At 47.1% G+C, this 21,971-nt stretch overlaps 2 protein-coding genes and 1 long non-coding RNA gene across 5 annotated transcripts in view; 1 reads left to right on the top strand and 2 right to left on the bottom strand.

Moving 5' to 3' along the window:
• LOC307209154 overlaps positions 1-18,851 on the top strand; it is a 31,076-nt gene extending 12,225 nt beyond the window's left edge. The window contains exon 2 of the long non-coding RNA XR_013835351.1: positions 18,511-18,851. This is a non-coding gene — a long non-coding RNA (uncharacterized lncRNA). The remainder of the gene's footprint in view (positions 1-18,510) is intronic.
• LOC307208848 (major histocompatibility complex class I-related gene protein-like) overlaps positions 1-21,971 on the bottom strand; it is an 81,319-nt gene that overhangs the window by 40,045 nt on the left and 19,303 nt on the right. The window lies entirely within an intron of this gene.
• The window catches only part of LOC307208846 (major histocompatibility complex class I-related gene protein-like), a 52,879-nt gene continuing 50,067 nt past the window's right edge, over positions 19,160-21,971 (bottom strand). Inside the window, exons 7-8 of one of the 2 annotated variants that reach the window (XM_079963845.1) lie at positions 20,213-20,245; positions 19,160-19,703 (exon numbers count right to left, since the gene is read on the bottom strand). In XM_079963845.1, coding sequence (XP_079819971.1) covers positions 19,681-19,703; positions 20,213-20,245 — 56 coding nt within the window. In that variant the 3' untranslated portion in view covers positions 19,160-19,680. Of the gene's footprint in view, positions 19,704-20,212; positions 20,246-20,855; positions 20,918-21,971 lie in introns of those variants that run through there. The other variant, XM_079963846.1, reaches the window with a different exon arrangement.

Genomic DNA, 21,971 nt, shown 5'->3' on the forward strand with positions numbered 1-21,971 from the left:
TCTTTGCAGCTCCCAGAGGCTGCCTCAAAGGGAAGAAAAAAAAGAGGGGGCAGGCAAAGGTGCTCTGTAGATACACCTGGAAACAACAACACATACACACACCTGGCCAGACCCCACAATTCATTTCTGTTTCCCTTTGAGGGGCAACCGTCGAGAAGGCTACGCACTGCCAAGTTTCTGCCCCAGTGGGATTGGGAAGAAAGGGGGAAAGGGCAGAAGTTGAATCTGCACCAAGCCTCATGATTTTAATTTCAGGACACAACATACCCATCAATCAGTGTTTGAAATCCGCCAGGCATGTTTTGCAACCGGCACGGGTCCAACTGCGACCACACATGGAGATCTGTGGATGCTAGGCTGGCGACTGACATCTCCATCTGGCTGGCCCCTCCAGACTTCTTAAGCGGCTCAGCAGAGGAGCTTATTCACTGCATTTAGATCCCACCCTTTTCACCGCCCTCCTCAGGGAGCAACAACAACAACAATTCCCTTTTATGTGGTGGCTCCCCACTTTTCCAGGGGGAAAAGGTACTCTTCAACTAGGCCTTAGACCGATTAAACTATGGCGTGTGTGTAATAGTTTTGTTCGCTATTTTGTTACGTCTCGCTATGTTTTTATATTGTAAACTGCCCCGTAATCCTCGGGTGGAGGGCAGTATAGAAATTCAGTAAACAATTTAGTAAATAATAATAATAATACTGGATATGCAAAAGCTTTTCTAAAGGCAACTCAACTTTCAAATCTACATTTTGGGGGCAGGCAGCGCAAGCGGAATTTGAGGGGGAAAGCGGCACAAACGGGTGACGATCGCGCCAGAGAAAAGAAACGACCGACCAGCAGAGTATTTGGCAATTGCGGGCCAGGGGATCCCTCCGTCACGGGGGTTGGACTGGATGACCCTCAGGGTCCCTTCCATCCCTTCTTCCGTGCTATGATTCTCACGTATCCTCCACGCGCGAGGGGCGAGGCGCTTCCCACGCCATTGATCCCGCCGCCCTCGCAGGGCTGGCTTCTTTCTGCGAGCCGAGCAAGGCTGCGCTCTCTGCCCCGGGCGGCATACAAAGCGCACAAAATCCCCAGGGGGCGGGGAAGGATATTTACGAAGGGATGAGGGCTGGAAACACCCACCCCGCCCCGCCCTGCCCCGCCCCTGGCAAAGGTCCTCCGCCCCCCAGTTTGACCCCCGAGGTACTGACCTGCGCAGTCCAGGAGCAGCAGCAGCAGGTGGGCAGCCGCCCCCAGGATCAGGGGGGGCCAGAGGAGGAAGAGGAAGACCCCCATCTGCCCCCAAACGAAGCTCCCTTTTCCTTCTCCCTCCGCCGCTCTGAGACCCGCTCTCCGCCCCGCCCGCGGAACCAGGGATTGGCCGAGGGGGAAATAATCCGCCAATCGGAAATCTGAACTCGAGGCACAAGTGGCGAGCGAGGCTGAAAAGGGAACGAGGAAGTTCTAATGCAGCTCCTCGCTGGGAGCGGCCGCCTCCCTCCCTCCCTCCCTCCCCCCCAGCTCTGCCTGTCCTGCCCTGCAGGGAGGGCGGAGGAAGGGAGGAGGGAAGGGGTGAAGCTGCAGCAAAGCAGAACGCAGAATCCTAGGATCGCAGAGTTGGAAGGGACCCCTGGGTCATCTAGTCCAACCCCCCCCTAATGCAGGAATCTCAGCTCAAGCGCCCCAGACCACCTCCCCAGGGAGACCCTCGCCCTGTCAAACAGCTCTTGCTTTGATTGCGAGACAGCAACTTGGCTGCTCGTCCCATCATTTAATTCCCACAATAACCCTGTGAGGTAGGTCAGGCTGAGACGCTTCACGGCCTAGTGAGGATTCGAACTGATACGGAAGAGGGGGGGTATCTTTCCTCACCCCTCCAATAGTTACCAGGGGTCCGAGGCAATGACCTCAAGGGCACCCGGCCCTAGCGACCCCTCGTCCCCACACCGTTGCACAAGCACCACACTATACCCCTGGCCCCATAAGCATAACGTCTTCTCTCTATCTCTACCTCTATGGGCGAAATAAGCCTACCATTTTCCTGACTTTCTCTCCTTCCATTCATAAAACTGTCAAACCCTCCATTCATAAACCTGCCAGACTGTAGCTAGTTGAACCTTCCATTCGCTAAAATGGCCGCGTTCTACCCAATCAGGACCATGCATTCGCTCTGCAGAGACCAGCTCAGCGAGCTCTTGCACGCCTCATTTAACCTCCTGACAAGCTGCTGACGGCTCCCTGCTGCGAGAACAATGGAACCGAAACCAGCGACCTCCTAAAACTGTCAAAGTCTGGTTACAAAGTGCTGATCTATACAACCCCTACCTTACCTACCTTACTGAAGTGCTGATCTATACAACCTCTACCTTACCTACCTTACTGAAGTGCTGATCTGAGCGACCCCTATCTTACTGAAGTGATGATCTGTGTAAACCCCCACCCACTTTCCTGAAGTGCTGATCTGTGTAATCCCACCTCTTGTGATGTATTCGTGACGTTTTCTGCACTGTATTCTGGGACTTGGAGGGAACTTTTAAAAGTTTATGTCGCCCCATTCTCACTGTTCAATCTCGCCTTGAACCTGTTGCGCAATAAACTTGGATCATCTGCTGTTTGCTCCTGTCTCCGGCTGAGCTCATTTTCCTCCGCAGGGACCCACGGACTTAGTCCGATGAGCTGGGTGGCAGAGCAGCCTCGCACCCAGATTTTGCCGTAACAGATGGCGCCCCACGTGGGGCTTTGCGGTTCTCCTGTGTTGCTGACCGGGGGCCCTGAAATCTTCAGCCGGCACCAGGCCATTTTGCCTGGGAAGATCCTTTGGACCCCCGGCCATCTTCCGGGCGGTAATCGAAAGCCCCAGGAGTTCAGCCAGGGAGCAAAGAGGGATCCAGCCGGCTTATTCATCGATCCCGGGATCATCATAGAAGACGCGTGAGTATAAGGAAAAGGAAAATCCAGTGCACTGGTGGGAAAGGGGTGGAAATCTCCTGGCAACTGAATTCTCTGCCCTCCTCTCTATCACTCCTTCTCGCCTGTCTCTTGGTCCAATTGGTGAGAGAGACTGTGGACTGCTGCTCGACCCAAAAGGGGGGTTCTGAGCTCTATCTCTTTCTCTATAATTCTCCAGCCAGCCGCACCAATTGGGAGTCCGAAAGTAAGACGGAGAGACCCGACTTGAAAGATAGCCGACTCTCCGCAACGGGTATCCCAGTTGAAAGCAAGGGGTTGGAGTTCTTTTTCCAAACTTCCCGAGCGTCCTTTCTAGGGGGCAGGAAGTGGTCTTGCTTTCTATCCTAATCCCAGCCGCACCGGTCGGGCTATGTACCACGTGTATCGTAAGCCCGCTTCCGAAAGCAAGGGGGATTTTCGACCCGAAATTCTATCCAGGGATCACCCGATCTGGCACCGCATGGCGCGGGCGTTCAGTAGGGCCCCTTTTCCTGAGATTGTGGCGATAGGTAGGAGGTTGCCAGGAGGGATAGCCCATGAGGAATTGGGCAGGGTCGGCAGAGTGGAAAAGGGACCCCAGGTTATTGACTAAGGAAATAGGAAGGAAATACCGGATAGCTAGAGCTCTTTAAAACCCACTAAGGAAGTCGCCAAGCGATGAAAGACCCCTCTTTACTATAGCCCCCTGTACAAGTTACCCAAATCCTAATCAACCCCTCTCCTTCTCCCTTCTCTATCCCCCCCAAAAAAGAAAACAACAACAAAAGCAACAACAACAACGCATGCTTATATAAAGGGGTACCCAGTCAACTAAGCATTGTGAGCCCTGCCAGTTTGGTTAACTGGTGGTGTTTGAAGAGGCAAGGAGGCTCTTAAAACCATGTGGGACCTTCCTACTAATTTCACTTAATGAAGCTAAAGGAAGCAGCCCAACTCCTTGCAATAACCAACTAAAGGATGAGAGTATATATGTTTACATGTTGTCTGTTATGTGTGTTGTGTGTTAATACATATATGAGAATATGTATGTTTACATGTTGTCTGTTATGTGTGTTGTCTGTTCCTTCTGTCTCTGACAGACTGCCTTTCTTAAGCGCGCATAGTTTAAACTGCAAGCTTGCTTCAAAATTTAAATCTAAGGAAGCCATGCTGGACCTTATCAGTCCTAAATAAAACAAAATGAGAATGAAGGGTGCAAATGTTTACCCCACCTCTTGCTTTATTTGAGTGGTTATATCAACTGAAATAACCCTATGCTTATAAAATATTCTCTCCCAGATTCTCTTCCTATCTTATCTTAGGAAACTGTTCTTCCTTTAGAGGGTTCTGTATAAAGCTGGATACTTTTATTTTCCTCTTCCTTAGTACATGATAGGAGCATTGAGTGTGCTCTCTTCCCCAGTAGTATGTGTGTGTCTCTTTGGTAGTACAAATCTTGCTGTGAAATCTTGCTGTGAACCCTATATTTTGGAGGGTTGGACTTGATGACCCCAGGGTCCCTTTCAACTCTCCCAATTTGTGGCTGTGTGGAAGGACATGTGTCCGCAAGCATTGCAGGGTAATTCTTAATTCTGGTGTGGTGATGGAGTTGAAATTCAGCCTAGCTTTGCTCTTTAGTTTTAAAGGGTGAGAGGTGAAGCTGTGATGTTTTGAAGCACAACTGGTAATATCAAGCATTTGAGTGATTACAGTGTTTATCATTTTGTCTACTATTTAAAAATCAGACTTCAAAGTCAATTCAAAGTTTAAACACATACAAATACATATGGGCCTTGACCAATCCTGTAAATAAAGGGGCAGGAAAAATTTTGTCTGCAAATGGGAAGGCCGAAATAACTTAGAATGTTTTTTAAAAAAAAAAAATCCTATGAATTCTGACTCTCTGGCCATTTTTCCCATATATAAGGGCGTGGCATTGTTCCGCGAATGGCCAGAGGGATATTAGCCCTTTCCTGTACATAAAGGAAGCAGTCGCTTTGCTCGGGCTGAAATTGCTAGCTTTTGTTGGTGAATACTTCAATTGCTGAGATTCTCTTTTTTGTTTTAAATCAAACCCTCTTTTAAAATCTACTCCTCCTTACCCTTCCCTTATTCAAATTCTAATTTTGCCAAAAGATGCGACATTTCAATAGTATAGAAGATTTGCTGAGACATGAACTCCACACATGCACAGAGACTAGATCAGCTAAAAAAAAAAGATAGGAAAAAGAGAGAGAGAGAGAGAGAGAGGAAGGAGGGGGAACTGTAGAGGGGGGGAGAGGAGGTTTATGTAAAACTTGGAACCATTGAGAGAAATCACCCTTAATGTGTCCCAAGTTTGAAATCTTAACATGCCAAATTCTTTTCACAGGAAAATATCAAAGCATTCCACCCCTCAATGGGATTTAAGTCACAGACTTTGTTTATGTGCAATTTTAGGAACAGCATTTCCTGACAGGCTTCTCACATGAAATAATTTTCCCTTTTAACAGGATATGTGAACCCTGATAACAAAGTGTTTGTCCCTTTTTCCTCCCACAACAACTTTCTTTCTGTTCTGTGAAATCCCTGCTGTAGTAGTGACTTCCATCTCTTTGTGGCTTTGACACTTTTAAAGTTACAAATAATCTGTTCCCATTTATTTAATCCGTTTTTCCATGGTCTATGAAATTAATCGAAGCATAACCAAACATTGTTTGTGGAATGGTATTTGTTTACCTTTTGCCTGAGCATTTCTTATTAATTCTGTCATTTGGCTAGTTCAAGGTACTTGCACAACTTTAAATTGCCTTTAACTGTGTCTTTTAAGTCCACCCTGCCCTTACAGGATATCACTTCTACAAGTGTGTTACTACAGATCCGATGAAAAGCTTCGCCACCACAACAACAGACACCAAAGTTTTCAACAGCTATCTCTTTCAAAGGATATAGACTGCCGGGGGAGTGGGGCTGACAAAGTGAGGCATCTAATCATAAGCCTGCATTTTTATCAAGCTTATATTTTTTGATCAAGGTTGTATCTTAAAAATGAGTTCAAATTCACAAATGTTTCATGCCAGGCAGGAACTAGGCTGGCTAAGATTTTGGCAGATGTTCATCCTCTTGGCCAGAGAGGCCCTCTGGTTTATTGCGGTCATAAAAGGCTGAGCGAGGTCACTGACCTTGCATGTTGCAGAGTACAATTAAGCTACAATTAAGTTGGTAAATAGTAAGAATTATTGTGCCTCCCGTTAGAGACTTGAGCCACATTTTCCTAAGGGCAAGAGCTAATGGAAATAGGGAAAGAAAGTGTTTTTAAGTTTTTTCTTACTTTGAAAACGTCTTTGCTTATAAAAAAATTATATATATTATGTATTAAAAATATATTGGCTTAAATGTAATTATGCAAAGGAATTAGAAGCTAAGAAATGTTAAATCCTTATGCTAGATTCTTATTTCATATAGTTGGAAGAGATCACAGGGGCCATCAGCCACCAGCCTAGCCCCCCCTTGCCAAGCAGGAAAGCACCATCAGAGCACTCTAGACAGATGGTTGTCAGGTTTTTGTTTAAAGGAACCTCCAATGAAGGAGATCTTTCATTGATGATGCGTACAAAAGATCTTTGATACCTGTTTAAAATAGAATTAGCCACCATCTGTTTTAGCCATCTGCTCTATTTTAGAATTAAGGGGGCAAAGGTGATTTGGTAATTAAGGTGCCTTGTAGAGGTTAATGGCTACTTGTTTGCCAATTATAAATATAGCTTTTATTTCCCATAAAAGGGCAAAAGGAAATGGGTGTATCTTTTGTGATTGGTTCTAGCAAACAGCCAATAGGAATTTCAACCAGGCTGATTGGACAGAGGCAGCCACAGGAGGAGCAAGGGGGCTGGATTAAGGAAATATAAGTGCTGGCCAGAATGGCAGGAGGCCAGGCCAGAGCTTGGTAACCATATACCACTGTGTCTCATATTTATTTGTCTGACAAATAAATTATTATTTTAATTTCTCTATTGCTGCGTTGAATATTTCATTCCAGCTAAGCGTTAACCACAAGCAGGGTGCTACAAAAGGGGGGTGGAGTTGAATTACAAGGACATTTTCTGACTTTTGAACCTCAAGATACATACATAAAATATCCCAATTGTCTCAAGATATGCAACTGATATTTAATTAGTTTGTTTTGTATTATGTGTTATTACGTAGGAATGTTGAAATGTGTCTGACAGTGTGTAAGTGTTTTATGTCTAATGTCTTATTCCTTACACCCCAGTGGAGGATCCTCATACATTTTATGCCTTTTAACAGATCAGGCTATTATGTAGTCCAATGTTTAGACTTAGATAAATTTATAACCATATTTCGTTGTTTCACCTGGCACTCTGCCAACTTCCCTACCCATTTTAAAAATGTGCTAAAACTCACTTTACCAAGGAAAAGCTTCAGGAAGGTATATATGCTTTGGTTTAGCAGGAATAATCCCTATAGAGTTAAATTGACTTATTTGGACGAGTGCCCTTTAAGAGTGGTTTTATTTTAACTGATTGGTTTGGGAAGTTGAGAACCATGGGGCAAGATAAATTCAAATTGGACTCAGTTTGAATTGGGCAAGTGTATCCAGGCTGCAATTAGCTTTTGGTCCTTAATGTGCAAGTGAGCAACTTCCCATGACTGCAAGACCGGAGCCTATAATAATAAAATCCCATGGAATGGCCAAGGCTAGGATATTTCTCTCATGACGTATCCAAACCTGTGCCAGCTGTGATGGATGCCAGGCAACATGGTTAATATGAAAGCCCTAAGTGGATTCACCAGGGATTGCCACTACTGTGAGACCACAGAAGAGCTACCTTGACACCTGAGAACACAAAAATGGCGGGGGACAAAGCAAACTGCATTTTTTTCCAGTCAGTAGTGGACCTTCCTGCTAAATGTAAAGCATAGACCACTATTAAACAAAATACGACAGGTGTCATGCGATATCCTATATCCAGCTATCTGCACTACTATACTTGCAAATGGCCTTAAGAGGCATGATTTGCAAGTCCCTTTCAGGTTTGCATAAACCCACACATCTGGTACGGTAGATACCAAGTTATTAGTTAGCGCATATCTATAACACGCACGTACATTGTATTGGTCCGTGTTGCTCTTTCCTTTGCTGCCCTGCTCAACCCACCTCCTTTTCCATTAGGGCCTATTCCCACTCACACGGCACCCCTACCTTCACCGAGATTTAGGGTGCGGAGAAAAGATTTGCAAGTTCTTACAGAATGGGGGACTGATACGGAAGGAAGGGGGGGCACCTTTCCTCACCTCCTCCTCTTTGAAAGGGGGCCCGAGGCGATGACCTCGACGGCGCCCAGCTCCTGAAACCTCACACTGCTGCACAAGCACCACACTATACCCCTTAACTTTATAAAATTATATTCTTCCCTCCGGACTCCATGATGCTACCCTCAGCGCCATAATCCTCGAACCGACAGGTCACTTACACAGGAAAACCTTAATCCTGTCAGATGGTCCAGTCAAGCCCTTCCTCCGGGCAATGCTAGGGAACGGGCGATGATATCTGTGCCATTGTCTTGCCATCACCTGTACTCAGGAAACATTTATGCATATCTCTTTACTCTATGCAACCCCTACCTTACTGAAGTGCTGATCTATACAACCCCTACCTTACCTACCTTACTGAAGTGCTGATCTGAGCGACCCCTATCTTACTGAAGTGATGATCTGTGTAAACCCCCACCCACTTTCCTGAAGTGCTGATCTGTGTAATCCCACCTCTTGTGATGTATTCGTGACGTTTTCTGCACTGTATTCTGGGACTTGGAGGGAACTTTTAAAAGTTTATGTCGCCCCATTCTCACTGTTCAATCTCGCCTTGAACCTGTTGCGCAATAAACTTGGATCATCTGCTGTTTGCTCCTGTCTCCGGCTGAGCTCATTTTCCTCCGCAGGGACCCACGGACTTAGTCCGATGAGCTGGGTGGCAGAGCAGCCTCGCACCCAGATTTTGCCGTAACACAATGTATCCATTCCATTTCCCTTTTCAATCTCCTATACGCACTTGACCGGCAAGGTACTAGAACTTTGGAAAATGATATAAAATCAACCACAACTCCGATTTCCTCCATCTTGGAGTCATTCAACTCAGTGGTCCCCAGACTCCATGATGGTACCCTCAGCGCCATAATCCTCGAACCGACAAGTCACGTACGCAGGAAGACCTTAATCCTGTCAGATGGTTCAGTCAAGCCCTTCCTCCGGGCAATGCCAGGTGGCAGACGATGCATATCAGCGCCATTGTCTTGCCATCACCTGTACTCAGGAAACGTTTATCCATGTTTATCTATGTTGTTGTTGTTGTTTAGTCGTTTAGTCGTGTCCGACTCTTCGTGACCCCATGGACCAGAGAACGCCAGGCACTCCTGTCCTCCACTGCCCCCCGCAGCTTGGTCAGACTCATGCTGGTAACCTCAAAAACACTATCCAACCATCTCGTCCTCTGTCGCCCCCTTCTCCTTGTGCCCTCCATCTTTCCCAACATCAGGGTCTTCTCCAGGGAGTCTTCTCTTCTCATGAGGTGGCGAAAGTACTGGAGCCTCAGCTTCACAATCTGTCCTTCCAGTGAGCACTCAGGGCTGATTTCCTTCAGAATGGAGAGGTTTGATCTTCTTGCAGTCCATGGGACTCTCAAGAGTCTCCTCCAGCACCATAATTCAAAAGCATCAATTCTTCGGCGATCAGCCTTCTTTATGGTCCAGCTCTCACTTCCATACATCACTACTGGGAAAACCATGGCTTTTACTATAACGGACCTTTGTTGGCAAGGTGATGTCTCTGCTTTTTAAGACGCTGTCTAGGTTTGCCATCGCCTTTCTCCCAAGGAGCAGGCGTCTTTTAATTTCGTGACTGCTGTCACCATCTGCAGTGATCATGGAGCCCAAGAAAGTAAAATCTCTTACTGCCTCCATTTCTTCCCCTTCTATTTGCCAGGAGGTGATGGGCCCAGTGGCCATGATCTTCGTTTTTTTGATGTTGAGCTTCAGACCATATTTTGCACTCTCCTCTTTCACCCTCATTAAAAGGTTCTTTAATTCCTCCTCACTTTCTGCCATCAAGGTTGTGTCACCTGCATATCTGAGGTTGTTGATATTTATTCCGGCAATCTTAATTCCGGTTTGGGATTCATCCAGCCCAGCCTTTCGCATGCTGAATTCTGCATATAAGTTAAATAAGCAGGGAGACAAAATGCAGCCTTGTCGTACTCCTTTCCCAATTTTGAACCAGTCAGTTGTTCCATATCCAGTTCTAACTGTAGCTTCTTGTCCCACATAGAGATTTCTCAGGAGACAGATGAGGTGATCAGGCACTCCCATTTCTTTAAGAACTTGCCATAGTTTGCCATGGTCGACACAGTCCCCCTCCCTTCCTAAAGATGCTAATCCATGTAACCCCACCTTTCTGTAATATATTCATGATGTAATCCGTGAAACCCAACCTTCCCATAATGTATTCATGACGCTTGTTGCACTGTATTCTGGGACTTGGAGGGAACTTTTAAAAGTTTATGTCGCCCCATTCTCGGGGTTCAATCTCATCTTGAACCTGTTGCGCAATAAACTCGGATCTCCGCATCTTGCTCCGTCTCCGGCTGAACTCATTTCTTCCGCTAGGACCCGCGGACTTAGTCCGACGAGCTGGGTGGCAGGGCAACTCCGCACCCGGAATTTACCGTAACAGAACCCAGGTCTCCTGGATACAAATCCACAACTCTAACCACTACGCCACACTGGTAACCACCTGGGATGCCTCTGCGGATGAGGATTTGGGCCATCCAAAGTTTGGGGGATACAGTGGTGCCCCGCAAGACGAACGCCTCACAAGACGGAAAACCCGCTAGACGAAAGGGTTTTACCGTTTTGGAGGCGCTTCGCAAAACGAATTTCCCTATGGGGTTGCTTCGCACGACGAAAATGTCTTGCAAGTTCCCGCGGTTTTTTTTCCGCTTTTTTCGCCCTTTCCCTAAGCACTAAGCAGCTTATCAGCTGTTCCGCTGATAAGCCGCTTCTCAGCTGATCGCTAAAAGCCGCTAGACCGCTAATAGCGCTAATCCGCTAAGCCGTCAATGGGCTTGCTTCGCAAGACGAAAAAACCGCTAGACGAAGAGAATCGCGGAACGGATTAATTTCGTCTTGCGAGGCAGTTTTGCTGATTCCAGAACGGACGTAAGGTAAAGGTACCCCTGACCGTGAGGTCCAGTCGTGACCGACTCTAGGCTTGCGCACTCATCTTGCTCTATAGGCCGGGAGCCGGTGCTTGTCCGCAGACAGCTTCCGGGTCATGTGGCCAGCATGACGAAGCCGCTTCTGGCGAACCAGCACCAGCGCAGCACACGGAATCGCCGTTTACCTTCCCGCCGGAGAGCGGTCCCTATTTATCTACTTGCACTTTGAGGTGCTTTCGAACTGCTAGGTGGGCAGGAGCAGGGATCGAGCAATGGGAACTCACCCTGTCGCGGGGATTCGAACCGCCGACCTTTTGATCAGCAAGTCCTAGGCTCTGTGGTTTAACCCTCTATCCCAGCAGGGGGGTGTAATATGCAAATATTACATTATTAAATTAAATGCCTGTTGCAAAAGCATTTCTTGCAGGGAGGGAGGAGCAATTAACCCTGTACAGTGGTACCTCGGGTTACATACGCTTCAGGTTACATATGCTTCAGGTTACAGACTCCAGTAACCCAGAAATATTACCTCTGGTTAAAAACCTTCCTTCAGGATGAGAACAGAAATCATGCTCCAGCGGCGTGGCAGCAGCGGGAGGCCCCATTAGCTAAAGTGGTGCTTCAGGTTAAGAACGGACCTCCGGAACGAATTAAGTACTTAACCCGAGGTACTACTGTACAGTACTTGATTTTTGTAATCAATATTCCCTTCCCCACATGGTTGCTTTATTACCCATGGAGGGAAAATGGGGAGATTCCGACAGAGAGAAAAACTAAGGAGGGGTTTTTAACACAATAATGTCCCAGAAGTTAAACCACTTTCTACTCTGATCAAGTCTCCATTCACCAGAAGTACCCCTTAGGTCACTGGCAGAGCACCTTCACTGATGGAGCCAGCTTGGTTTCTCCTGCTCAGGAGGGTAGGACTCGAACCCATGGCTTCAAGTTACAAGAAAGGAGATGCCGACTAAACATCAGGAAGAGCTTTCTGACAGTCAGAGCTGTTTGGCAGTGGAATGGTCTCCCTCAGGAGGTTGTGGACTCTCCTTCTTTGGAGAAAATTAGTTTGTTGAAAGATCAGAAAGGTGGCAGGGCCCAAGAGGTTGCAATCCCACACACATCTTTACTGTGGAGTAAATCCCAGTCTGTTCAGCAGCACTTCCCTTTGAGTAGACTTGCAAAGGAGTGCTCTGATAACCCTAGAGCAGGTGGAAGGTGGCAGACACTCCTGCAATGGAGGTTTTTAAAACAGAGGTCAGACAGATTCTTTAACTGCGATTCCTCCACTGCAGGGGTTAGATTAGATGACCAGTAGGGTCCCTTCCATCTCTATGGTTCCCCAACTTTGTTTCCCCCCATGATCCACTTGAAAATGGCTGAGGGTCTTAGGGGACCAAATAACAACAACAACAACAACAACAACAACAACTCTGTCTTTTGTAGGCTATAGCAATTGCAATGCACTCTGAAGTTTTAATTGTGTAGCAGGAACCGCCCATCCCCAATCATTCAGTTTGTACAAACTTCACACACACTCACACACTACATACACTACACTTCTGTTATAAATTCATAGAAAATCAACCATACATCGGATTTGCACTGTTCCACTTTATTTTACTTCATGAAGGAAGGACTACAAAATGGGGAAGGTTTGATATAGGCCAGCCATAATCCCTTGAGCATCCCAGCACATCCACGGGAGCCCTGCCCAGTTGCTATGCCAACCCTGATGGTCCTAGACAGAAGACAATCAAGATCACAAAGAACTTGCATATGGGAGTGGATTCAGCATGGACTGGAACAAAGGACAATGATCAGATCTTCCCTCAGGGGAAGAGAAACTTCCCTCAGGGGGCAGGAAACTGCGACTACCTTTTGTCAGGTCACTCAGGTTACCACCACAACTCCTCCCTCAACCCCTCCTTTCTGTGATGTATCTGTGTTTCTGGGGGTGGGCTTGACCTAGAGGAGGGGAATTTCAAAAGTCTTTATAAGGTCTTGCACACCATTTTTGTGGGTCCTTCCTCTCACCTGCAAATGAGGGGAGCACCCTGTTGCAACAGTTCAATAAAGGCCAAGCCTACAGGCTGCTGTTTTGCTCCAAGTTATCCTGGTTGGTGTCTTTGCTTTGTTCAAGGGAGCCCTCAGATTTTTCCAGTAACAGTTTGGCGACCATGCTCAGGGACACTTGGTTCTCCTGCAAAGGTGAGAGGGGAGATAGAGGGGATCGGGCGCCACTGGGCAACCTTAGCCCAGGGATCCTTCTTCCTCTCCCTGCCTCCTCTTTGCGGGCGATAATCAATCGTCACCAAAAGCCCAGCCAGGGGGAGCAAAGGCAAGGTCAAGCCGGCTAAAGAGAAAGGATCCCGGGATCCACGAGGGACATCTACGAACGTGAGTATGGTCTGAAGTTAATACATTGGGAGGGTGGTGGAAAGGTAACGTCTCCATGGCAGCTGGACTTTTCTTCTTTCCATCATTGACGTTTCCCCTCGCTCGACCAGGAACGTCCTAAACTCTCTCTTTCTCTCCCCTGATTTCCCCTTCGGGAAACCTTGCAGTGAGACCACATAACACCAGTCCTGAAAGACCTGCATTGGCTCCCAGTACGTTTCCGAGCACAATTCAAAGTGTTGGTGTTGACCTTTAAAGCCCTAAACGGCCTCAGTCTAGTATACCTGAAGGAGCGTCTCCTTTGTTGCTGAGCCACGACCCTTCTTCTTATAACTTAAGGTGACATTCGGACTTTTGGAGATTTTTATTTACTCACTGAGAAGCTACCACATTTATCTACATTTTATAAATAAATAAATCACAGTGCAATGTGAGAGAAGTGGAAACACCGTAAAATAAAATAAAAAGCAGTTCATCATGAACGAAACTCAGTAACTATTATCTAAAAGAAGAATCACGGTTGGGGGGGCTCAAAAATGGAGCCTGGCTGCTAGATTTAGTCCAGTATCCTGTTCTCTCCCCCCAGGGGAAGCCAACAAGCAGTTGAGCACAACAGCCACACCCTCCCCACTTGCAATTCCCGCCAGCTGGTATTCGGAGAGGCACCTGCCTCTGAAACTGCAGGCTGCATAATCCCATCGTGGCTCTGGTACCCACTGCAGAAGTCCAGTCTCTAATCTTTATGGGCTATAGCAGCCATTGAATGGCCGCTGTATAGGCAAAAACTCCCCACTTCCTGAAATGATAAGAATTGCAGAGAGAACCCTGCGGGGGTTTAGTTTCTGTTAAGCAAGAGAAACATGGAGGTGTCACTCTAGCCCTTGTTTAGTTACAGAAATAGAAGGAGACCATACTGGAAACAAGGCGGACTCTCAAAGCAGGAAGCAGAGCCACAAATCCTGCATCAGATTCCCAAATCCTACGCTGTTTTGACCAACTCCAGCTAAGTGCTTTCAGCCCCTGGTGATTTTGCAAAAACGCCCACCTCGTGTCTTGTCCTTCCTCCCAAAAAATTCCAAAGGGGGTCACATTCCAAAGGCTGGTCCCATCAAGGGACAGCCGGTCCGTTTTGCTAAGACTCTGACGGCCCAGCAGGTTGCTTCACAACCCTAACCACACCTATTCAATCCAGTTAAGAGTGAGGCTCTGTTGGTGTGTGGTTCCCTAGACGAAATGCCTGGGAGGTCGCCTGCTCTTGATGTGGTTCCTCTGAAGGAGCTGGTTCATAGCTTGGGGGTTCTCCTGGATCCTTCGCTGTCCCTCAAGGCTCAGATGGCCTGGAGTGCCTTCCATCAGCTTCAGCTGGTGCCCAGCTACACCCCTATCTGGACAGGGATAGCCTATCTACCGTTGTCTATGCTCTGGTAACCTCAGGGTTAGATTACTGCAATGTCTTATACGTAGGGCTGCATCTGAAAACTTCAGCTAGTGCAGAACTCAGCGGCCAGGTTGCTCACTGGAGCAAGACGCTTTGAGCATATTACACCGATCCTGGTCCGACTGCCCAATTCCAAGTGCTGGTTTTGACCTATAAAGCCTTAAATGGCTCGGGACCGCAATACCTCAAGGACTGCCTCTTTCCCTATGAACCTAACTGACCCCTGAGATCATCTTCTGAGGCCCTCCTTCGTGTGCCGCCACCTTGAGAGGTCTGGAGGGTGGCAACACAAGAACAGGGCCTTCTCTGCAGTGGCTCCCTGTCTGTGGAATGCTCTCCCCAGGAAAGTTCACCTGGCGCCTTCATTATAGAGTGGTACCTCTGGTTAAGAACTTAATTCGTTCTGGAGGTCCGTTCTTAACCTGAAACTCTTCTTAACCTGAAGTACCACTTTAGCTAATGGGGCCTCCTGCTGCCACCGCGAGATTTGTGTTCTCATCCTGAAGCAAAGTTCTTAACCTGAGGTACTATTTCTGGGTTAGCGGAGTCTGTAACCTGAAGCATCTGTAACCTGAAGCGTCTGTAACCCTAGGTACCACTGTATACCTTTAGGTGCCAGGCAAAAACATTCCTTTTTAACCAGGCCTTTGGCTGACCTGATGAACATCCTGTAGCCTTTTAAAATGCGGGTCTTTTTTTGCATGACTAGACAGGACTCCAGCACTCTCCTGCCCCGGCCCCGGCCCTGCTCAAACGGTGGAGTCTACCTCCTTCCGAATCTTAGCGACTTTATCTGCAAAAAAACTTTGCAAAAGCATTGTAGGAGATATTGGGGTCCCTACCAGGCCCCGTGACAAAGGTGGTTCCGAGAGATTGTGAACCACCTGGGTCTCCTGCTGCTGTTTTCTGCAGATGAAATGGAGGCGGTGAAGAAGGTCCTCTTCGTCGTCGCTATCGCCATCTGGTATGCTCAACATTGAGCTCTAACTGACACCAGATCTACCCACTCTGGAAGAATGGCAGATGAAGATGACAGACTATATGGGACTGGCAGAGATGACTGGCAGAATCCGAGACCAGGACAAAGAGACAGTGGAAGAAGATTGGAAGAAGTTCAAAGACTATCTTAATAAATATTATAAAATTAATGAAGGCTAAAAAGATATGGGTTTAAAAATTAGTGGTTTGCAGGGACGTTGATTAAGGAAAAAGAACAGAATTAACAAAAACTATGGGAAAAATGGGAATGGATTTGCTGATAAGATAAATGAGATTAGAATACAGAAGGGAGAGGTGTGAGGAGGTCGGTGAAATTAGGTTTAGAAAATAAGGTTTGAATTTATACTTGTTTTGATTTGTTTGTTGGTTTATGTATGTTTTTATTGTTGTTTGTGTTTGTGTTTATATGTGTTTATTCAAAACTTTAATAAATATAATTTTTAAAAAAGAAACATTGAGCTCTAACCTGTGTCCGGTCCGATTCAGAATGTGTTTTCCGCCACTGGTGCTCTAGCCGTCTCAACGATTGTTTCATCGCTTTCAGCTTCGGTGAAAAACACGGGGCTATTCCAGGTACCATGCAATCGGAGAGGGCAGCATAAAATGTTCGAATCTGCTGAACTGGCTGGTCTGACGAACAGGATAAGAGAAAATGAGGACAAGGAATACAAGGAGGAATGGATGTTTAGTGTATATTTTAAGAACCAGTCTAGACCAAGACATAGCTTTGCAGGTCTTGTGTAAATCCAGCAGAGTTGAAATAGATAAGAGTATTTAATAGATAACAAATTGGATGATTAAAAAGATGTGGATTACACAGAGTAGTAGAAAAGCAAAGGAACCAGGAAAAGTGTGGAAGGAGTCATATGGTATATGTATACATGCTGTATTTGGTATGAAGTTGTAAGTGGGACGAGGGAAGGAGAGAGGGGTTAAATATGCTCTCAGTTCCTGTTTTTTAAAATGTAATTAATTTGTTTTTAAAAAAACGATCCCCTCCCCATGGAGGCCTGTTTTCAAGGTGGGCACCCACCCCCAACCATTCCCCACTCACCGATGGAGGAGCTGGTGGAGCTGCTCAAACTTTAACTTGCATATCAGTCTGCAATCTTCTAAGATTATACGATAACATGATAATGATACAGGAATAATTAGAGGTGCTTTGCAACCCTCAGTGTAGTTCTCCATGTGTTGCCTAGATGTATTATTATCTATACATGCACAGCCGCAAAAGATTTCGGAGTGCTCCAATATCACCTTAAGTTGTTTGTAGTGGTTCGCCAGTGTGGTGTAGAGGTTAAGAGCAGTGGACTTGTAATCTGGTGAACCGGGTTCGCGTCTCTGCTCCTCCACCTGCAGCTGCTGGGTGACCTTGGGCTAGTCACACTTCTCTGAAGTCTCTCAGCTCCACTCACCTCACAGAGTGTTTGTTGTGGGGGAGGAAGGGAAAGGAGAATGTTAGCCGCTTTGAGACTCCTTAGGGTAGTGAGAAAGTGGGATATCAAATCCAAACTCTTCTTCTTATCTGTGAAGTCCCATTGTACACAGCATAACTCACACACCGAGGCCAGCCCAATACATTTTGACACCTGAGGCGGGCCCCAAAATGGCCTCCCACTCCCCACCAGGGAAGAAGGGGCGAGGGAAGATTTATATCCAGGGTGGAGGGATAAAAAACCCTTTATTTAAATTTTAAATCTTTTAAATGGTATTGTTTTAACATTTTGAGGTTTGCTGCCCTGAGCTCCTTGGGAGGAAGAGAGGGATAAAAAATTAAAATATATTAAATATTTTGGGCATCTTCTTTTCATCTCAGTGGGAGAACTTCCTCCTGGGTTTGTGGACTTTCAGGGCAACCCTGCCTTGGTCACCCCCAACCACACTCTGCCCCAGATCAGATATCTACACATTTCTTTTATTAGATTCCCAACCCTCCTTTCTTTCATTCTGAAACCAAAGGCAGCATCCAGGTGGTTCCCCAATCCAGGCACTGCCCAGACCTCAGACACTCTTGGCTTCATATAACCTAATCCCACCCCTGCAAAACCACAGATTATGATCCCATCTCGCTTTGTATACTAGTTCTTCAGTCACTTTTCACTGGAAGAACAATTATTGGCACCTCCCTGCCAGAGTCTGTGAATATTCTCAGGAACTTCAAAATCTCTGGAATTCCTGTGATAAGAAGGCAAGAACGACTAAAGACAAAGGGGCTGCACCCCTATTTATTTAAGTCAAACATATCTTACAAGAGTAAAAAAAAATAATTACATCCAGTGTCTTCAAAGCAAGGTGCAGCAAATCCACTGGGTTAAGCGAGAAGAGTCCTGCGGCCTCTGGAGGTCTCCTTCCTGGCTTCCTCCTTGGCTGTCAGCAGGATCAGTCCCTCTCATCTCCTGCAGGAGAGTCACTACACCCCATCCCCTCAGCCTCTCTACCTCTTTCTCAGTTCCCTGCTTCTCCATTTCCCCCTTCAGCTGCTTCTTCCTCCCTCTCCAGCCTGTTTCTCAACTCACTGCCCCAGGGCATCAAGGGAGCTCCAGGGTGGAGGTCCAGAGCTCAGCAGCTGGTTGTCCTGGACGTGGAGCTCCATGAACCAGGCTGGAGAACTGGAGCCTTGAAGGTATCGGGACAGAAAGAGGGTCTGGAGGAAACTGCCTCAGCAGCTGCCATTGCCATGGGAAGGGTCTGAACGCCCGCTGGAGCTCCTCATTCTCTGCCCAGCCTGAGGATGTTTGAAGAGAGGCCTCAACTCCAGCAGAGGTCACCTCTGGACCACTCTGGATCTAGTCAGACAGGACAGTGAGGTTCTGGGGATGCAGGAGGTGACCCAAGAGGGCTGGTGGTGGACGTCCCTCCTATCTGCAGGGGAACCGGAGCACGGCTCTTGGTCAACACAGACAAAACCCCTCCATATCCAGATGTTATAACCGGAGATGATGCCCTCCTTGGCTTCTACGGGATCAATGGCCAACATCTGTTCTTCATCTTCTGAGGCAAACTTGCAAGCTTCCAGATCAGAATCGGATCCAATTCTGACAGCCTCTCTAGTCTTCAGCCACTCAGTTCCTTCACACAGAAGGTGGGTGGAAAACACTTCAGCCAGAGCAGTTAGGCTGCTTTTATGCATTCCATGACATTACATCCGTTCAGCCAAAGGCTGGGCTGCCCAAGAAGCAGGTAGGCAATAACAATTTAGTTGCCTTTCCTTCAATTTGGGTGGAAAGTGAGTGACATAAGATTGGGGAAGGGCTTGTGGAGGAAACCACAGCAACAAAGAACCAAGAGATACCATCAAAATCACTGCAAATAATTGTCAATCTCCTCATCCGTTTTTTATATTACGATTTTTAAAAATGTATTTCTATTAAAGATTTCTTAGTTTACAAAAATATGTGCAATGTCTCTTATTTCAAGTTGTGTTTTGTACAGATTAGTTCCATTTGTTGTGAGACATTAGTCTCCTCATTAATTTTAAAAGCTTTTAGTTGCATATATCTGGAGGATTTCTCATTAATACAAGAACATTTCTGCAAAGCAAAATTGGCCATAATCCATCAGAAAAGCATGATTATCCTCAAATTCAAGTTACACCTGGAGTCAGAACGAATGGGTGAGAGCCAGGATTAAGGAACATCAGAAACAGCATTAAAGGACAGCAGGAGCTCTGAGTCTCTGCAATTCACAGCAAAACATGGGCAGGGTCCTTCTGGTCTCATCTCACACACCAGGCTGGTATGAAACTGCAGAAATAAAGAACAGGAGTGTTTCAAAAGCCAACATCATGGTGTGGGGGCATCAGCATTACAGAGCTAGTGGGAACCCAAAGGCCGTCTAGTCCAGCCTCCCAAGGAAAGCCACCATCCCTCATCATGTCAGATCAGACATGAGATATGCTAGGAGTGTCACCAAAACGGGCCTGCAGAGGGCAGCTCGAGCAAGTGAGCCAAGCTGCACACTTTGGGGGAATACCGGAAGCACACAAAGCAGTCCTACTGGAAGGAAAAATCCCTTCCAGAACCCCTTCCAAGATCTCTCATTCAGATCCAGCATAGAACCCACTTGTCAGGTAGAGGAGCTCAGATGAAGAGACAGAATGAGGCACAAGAGCGATTTTCAGCTCAACGGACACTGCAGATTATGTCACTCTTGGAAAGCCCAAGGGGGGTAACAGCTTTTCCCCATTTGACGATGTTCCCCACAGAGTTTTCTGCAAGAGCCCCACTTTGCCCCCACCTGCACCCCTACTTACCCCTGGGGAAGCTGTCGGGCCCCTGGTCACTTGCTGCAAAAGGGAGGAAACACAGGAGTCAGGATCCCGGGGAGGGAGATCCCAGAGCCCTTCTCCTCTCTTTGCACAGGCAGCCCAGAGGCAAGGGGGCTCAAGGGGGCTCAAGGACAGCACTGGAGGGAGAAGCAGGTGCTGGAGGGCAAAGAGAGATGGGCACAGCCTGGCATGGAGGCAGCGGGGGACTAGAGCGAGGGTGGGTGCAATCTGGGTAGGAAGGGGACAGAAAGGCAGAAGGGTGGTGGGGGGAGAGAGAAAGGGAGCAGTGGTACCAAATCCAGAGGGGAGGGTTCCTGACATCCACAGACTTGAGCCACCCAACCAATTCTTTAGCTTCAGGTTCCAGTAGATTAAACCACCAGAGACCCCTCTCTCCCCCCCCCCTCGGCTCTTCCTCCTGCTCCTTCTTGGAGCCCCTCCCTCAGCCGACAGTCTCTCTGCAGCCTTTTCCAGGCCCTGAGGGACCCCTTGCTGTCCAGACAGGCTGAGCAGACAGGCTGAAGCTTCCCATCAGGGTCTTGGGCTGCAGGACTAGGCCACCACCAGGTTTGGTTCTGTCTGTTTGTAACCTGTTCCTGCTCCATATTGGGGGGAAATATGTGAGACAGAGAGAGAGGAGGAGTCACTCACTTGCGGTTTCTTCATAGGCTGCATTCTCGTTCCCTTGCCCTGTGAAGACAAAAGCAGAAGGTCAGAGCTGGACCTCCAGAGGCCACTCAAATCCATTTCGACAATCTGGCTCTCAAGGGCTGAAACCTTCCCAGCAGATGCTCCTCTTGTCTCTTCCAGACACCTCCAAGGAAGCTGAGCCCAGAAGGGGAGCATTTCAAGGAATTCATTTTACAAAGAAGTAGAAAAAATTGAGGAAATTAAATTTAAAAAATCAACATGGGAACCAGGCAGTGGACAAATTCCAAAGGGTAGAAGGAAACATTATGCAGTCCCTTCACTTACCGGTATTTATTCCTTTTCAGATTATTACTTCACTCCCAGCAGACTCTTAATCCTTAAATTTGCCCGGGGGGGCGGGGGAGGAAGGGATAATGAACAGTGCAAATCTAGGCAAGTCTGCTCAGAAGAAAGTCCTATTCAGTTCAATACAGCATCCTCCCAGATCAATATTTATTTATTTATCCATTTATTGAAGATGGCAGGGTGCTTCATAACATAAAAATACAAAATGAGAGCACAAAATACATAATAAAACAAAAACAAACCAGTAACTCACATTTAAAAAGCTCAAGGCCTGGTTCGAGATAAACGTTTTTGCCTGGCGCCTAAAGATATGCAAGGAAGGCTCCCTGCTAAGTGTGTACAGAACTGAAGTCTTAGGATGGATTAAAACTTCAGGTGGAAAGTGAACTTCCTGAGCACGGAGTGAGCGCAAAGCAATGACCAACAGGAGTTTTGATTCATGTTCAAAGGGTGTTTTATGGGGAGGGGTCTCTGTAGGGATACAAGGGGCAGTTGCCAGGAAGCTCCACCAGCACATTCCCAGTTGGAGGCCAAGACAGAAGGACACAGGAGAGGCAGAAAATGCATCCAGGGTTTACTTACTGCGGATGAAGAAGATGATCCCAGAGACCAGCAGGATGGCAGCCATGACACCCAAAATGGCTCCCACAATGAGCCCCAGGTTGACTAAAAAGGGACAAGAGACATTTTTATTCAGACTGGCGGCAGCAGCTCCCCAAGGCTTCAAGCAGGAGATTTGAGTGTAGGT

Source organism: Podarcis cretensis (genome assembly GCF_951804945.1).
Source record: "Podarcis cretensis genome assembly, chromosome: 2".
In the NCBI taxonomy this organism is placed as follows: Eukaryota; Metazoa; Chordata; class Lepidosauria; order Squamata; family Lacertidae; genus Podarcis; species Podarcis cretensis.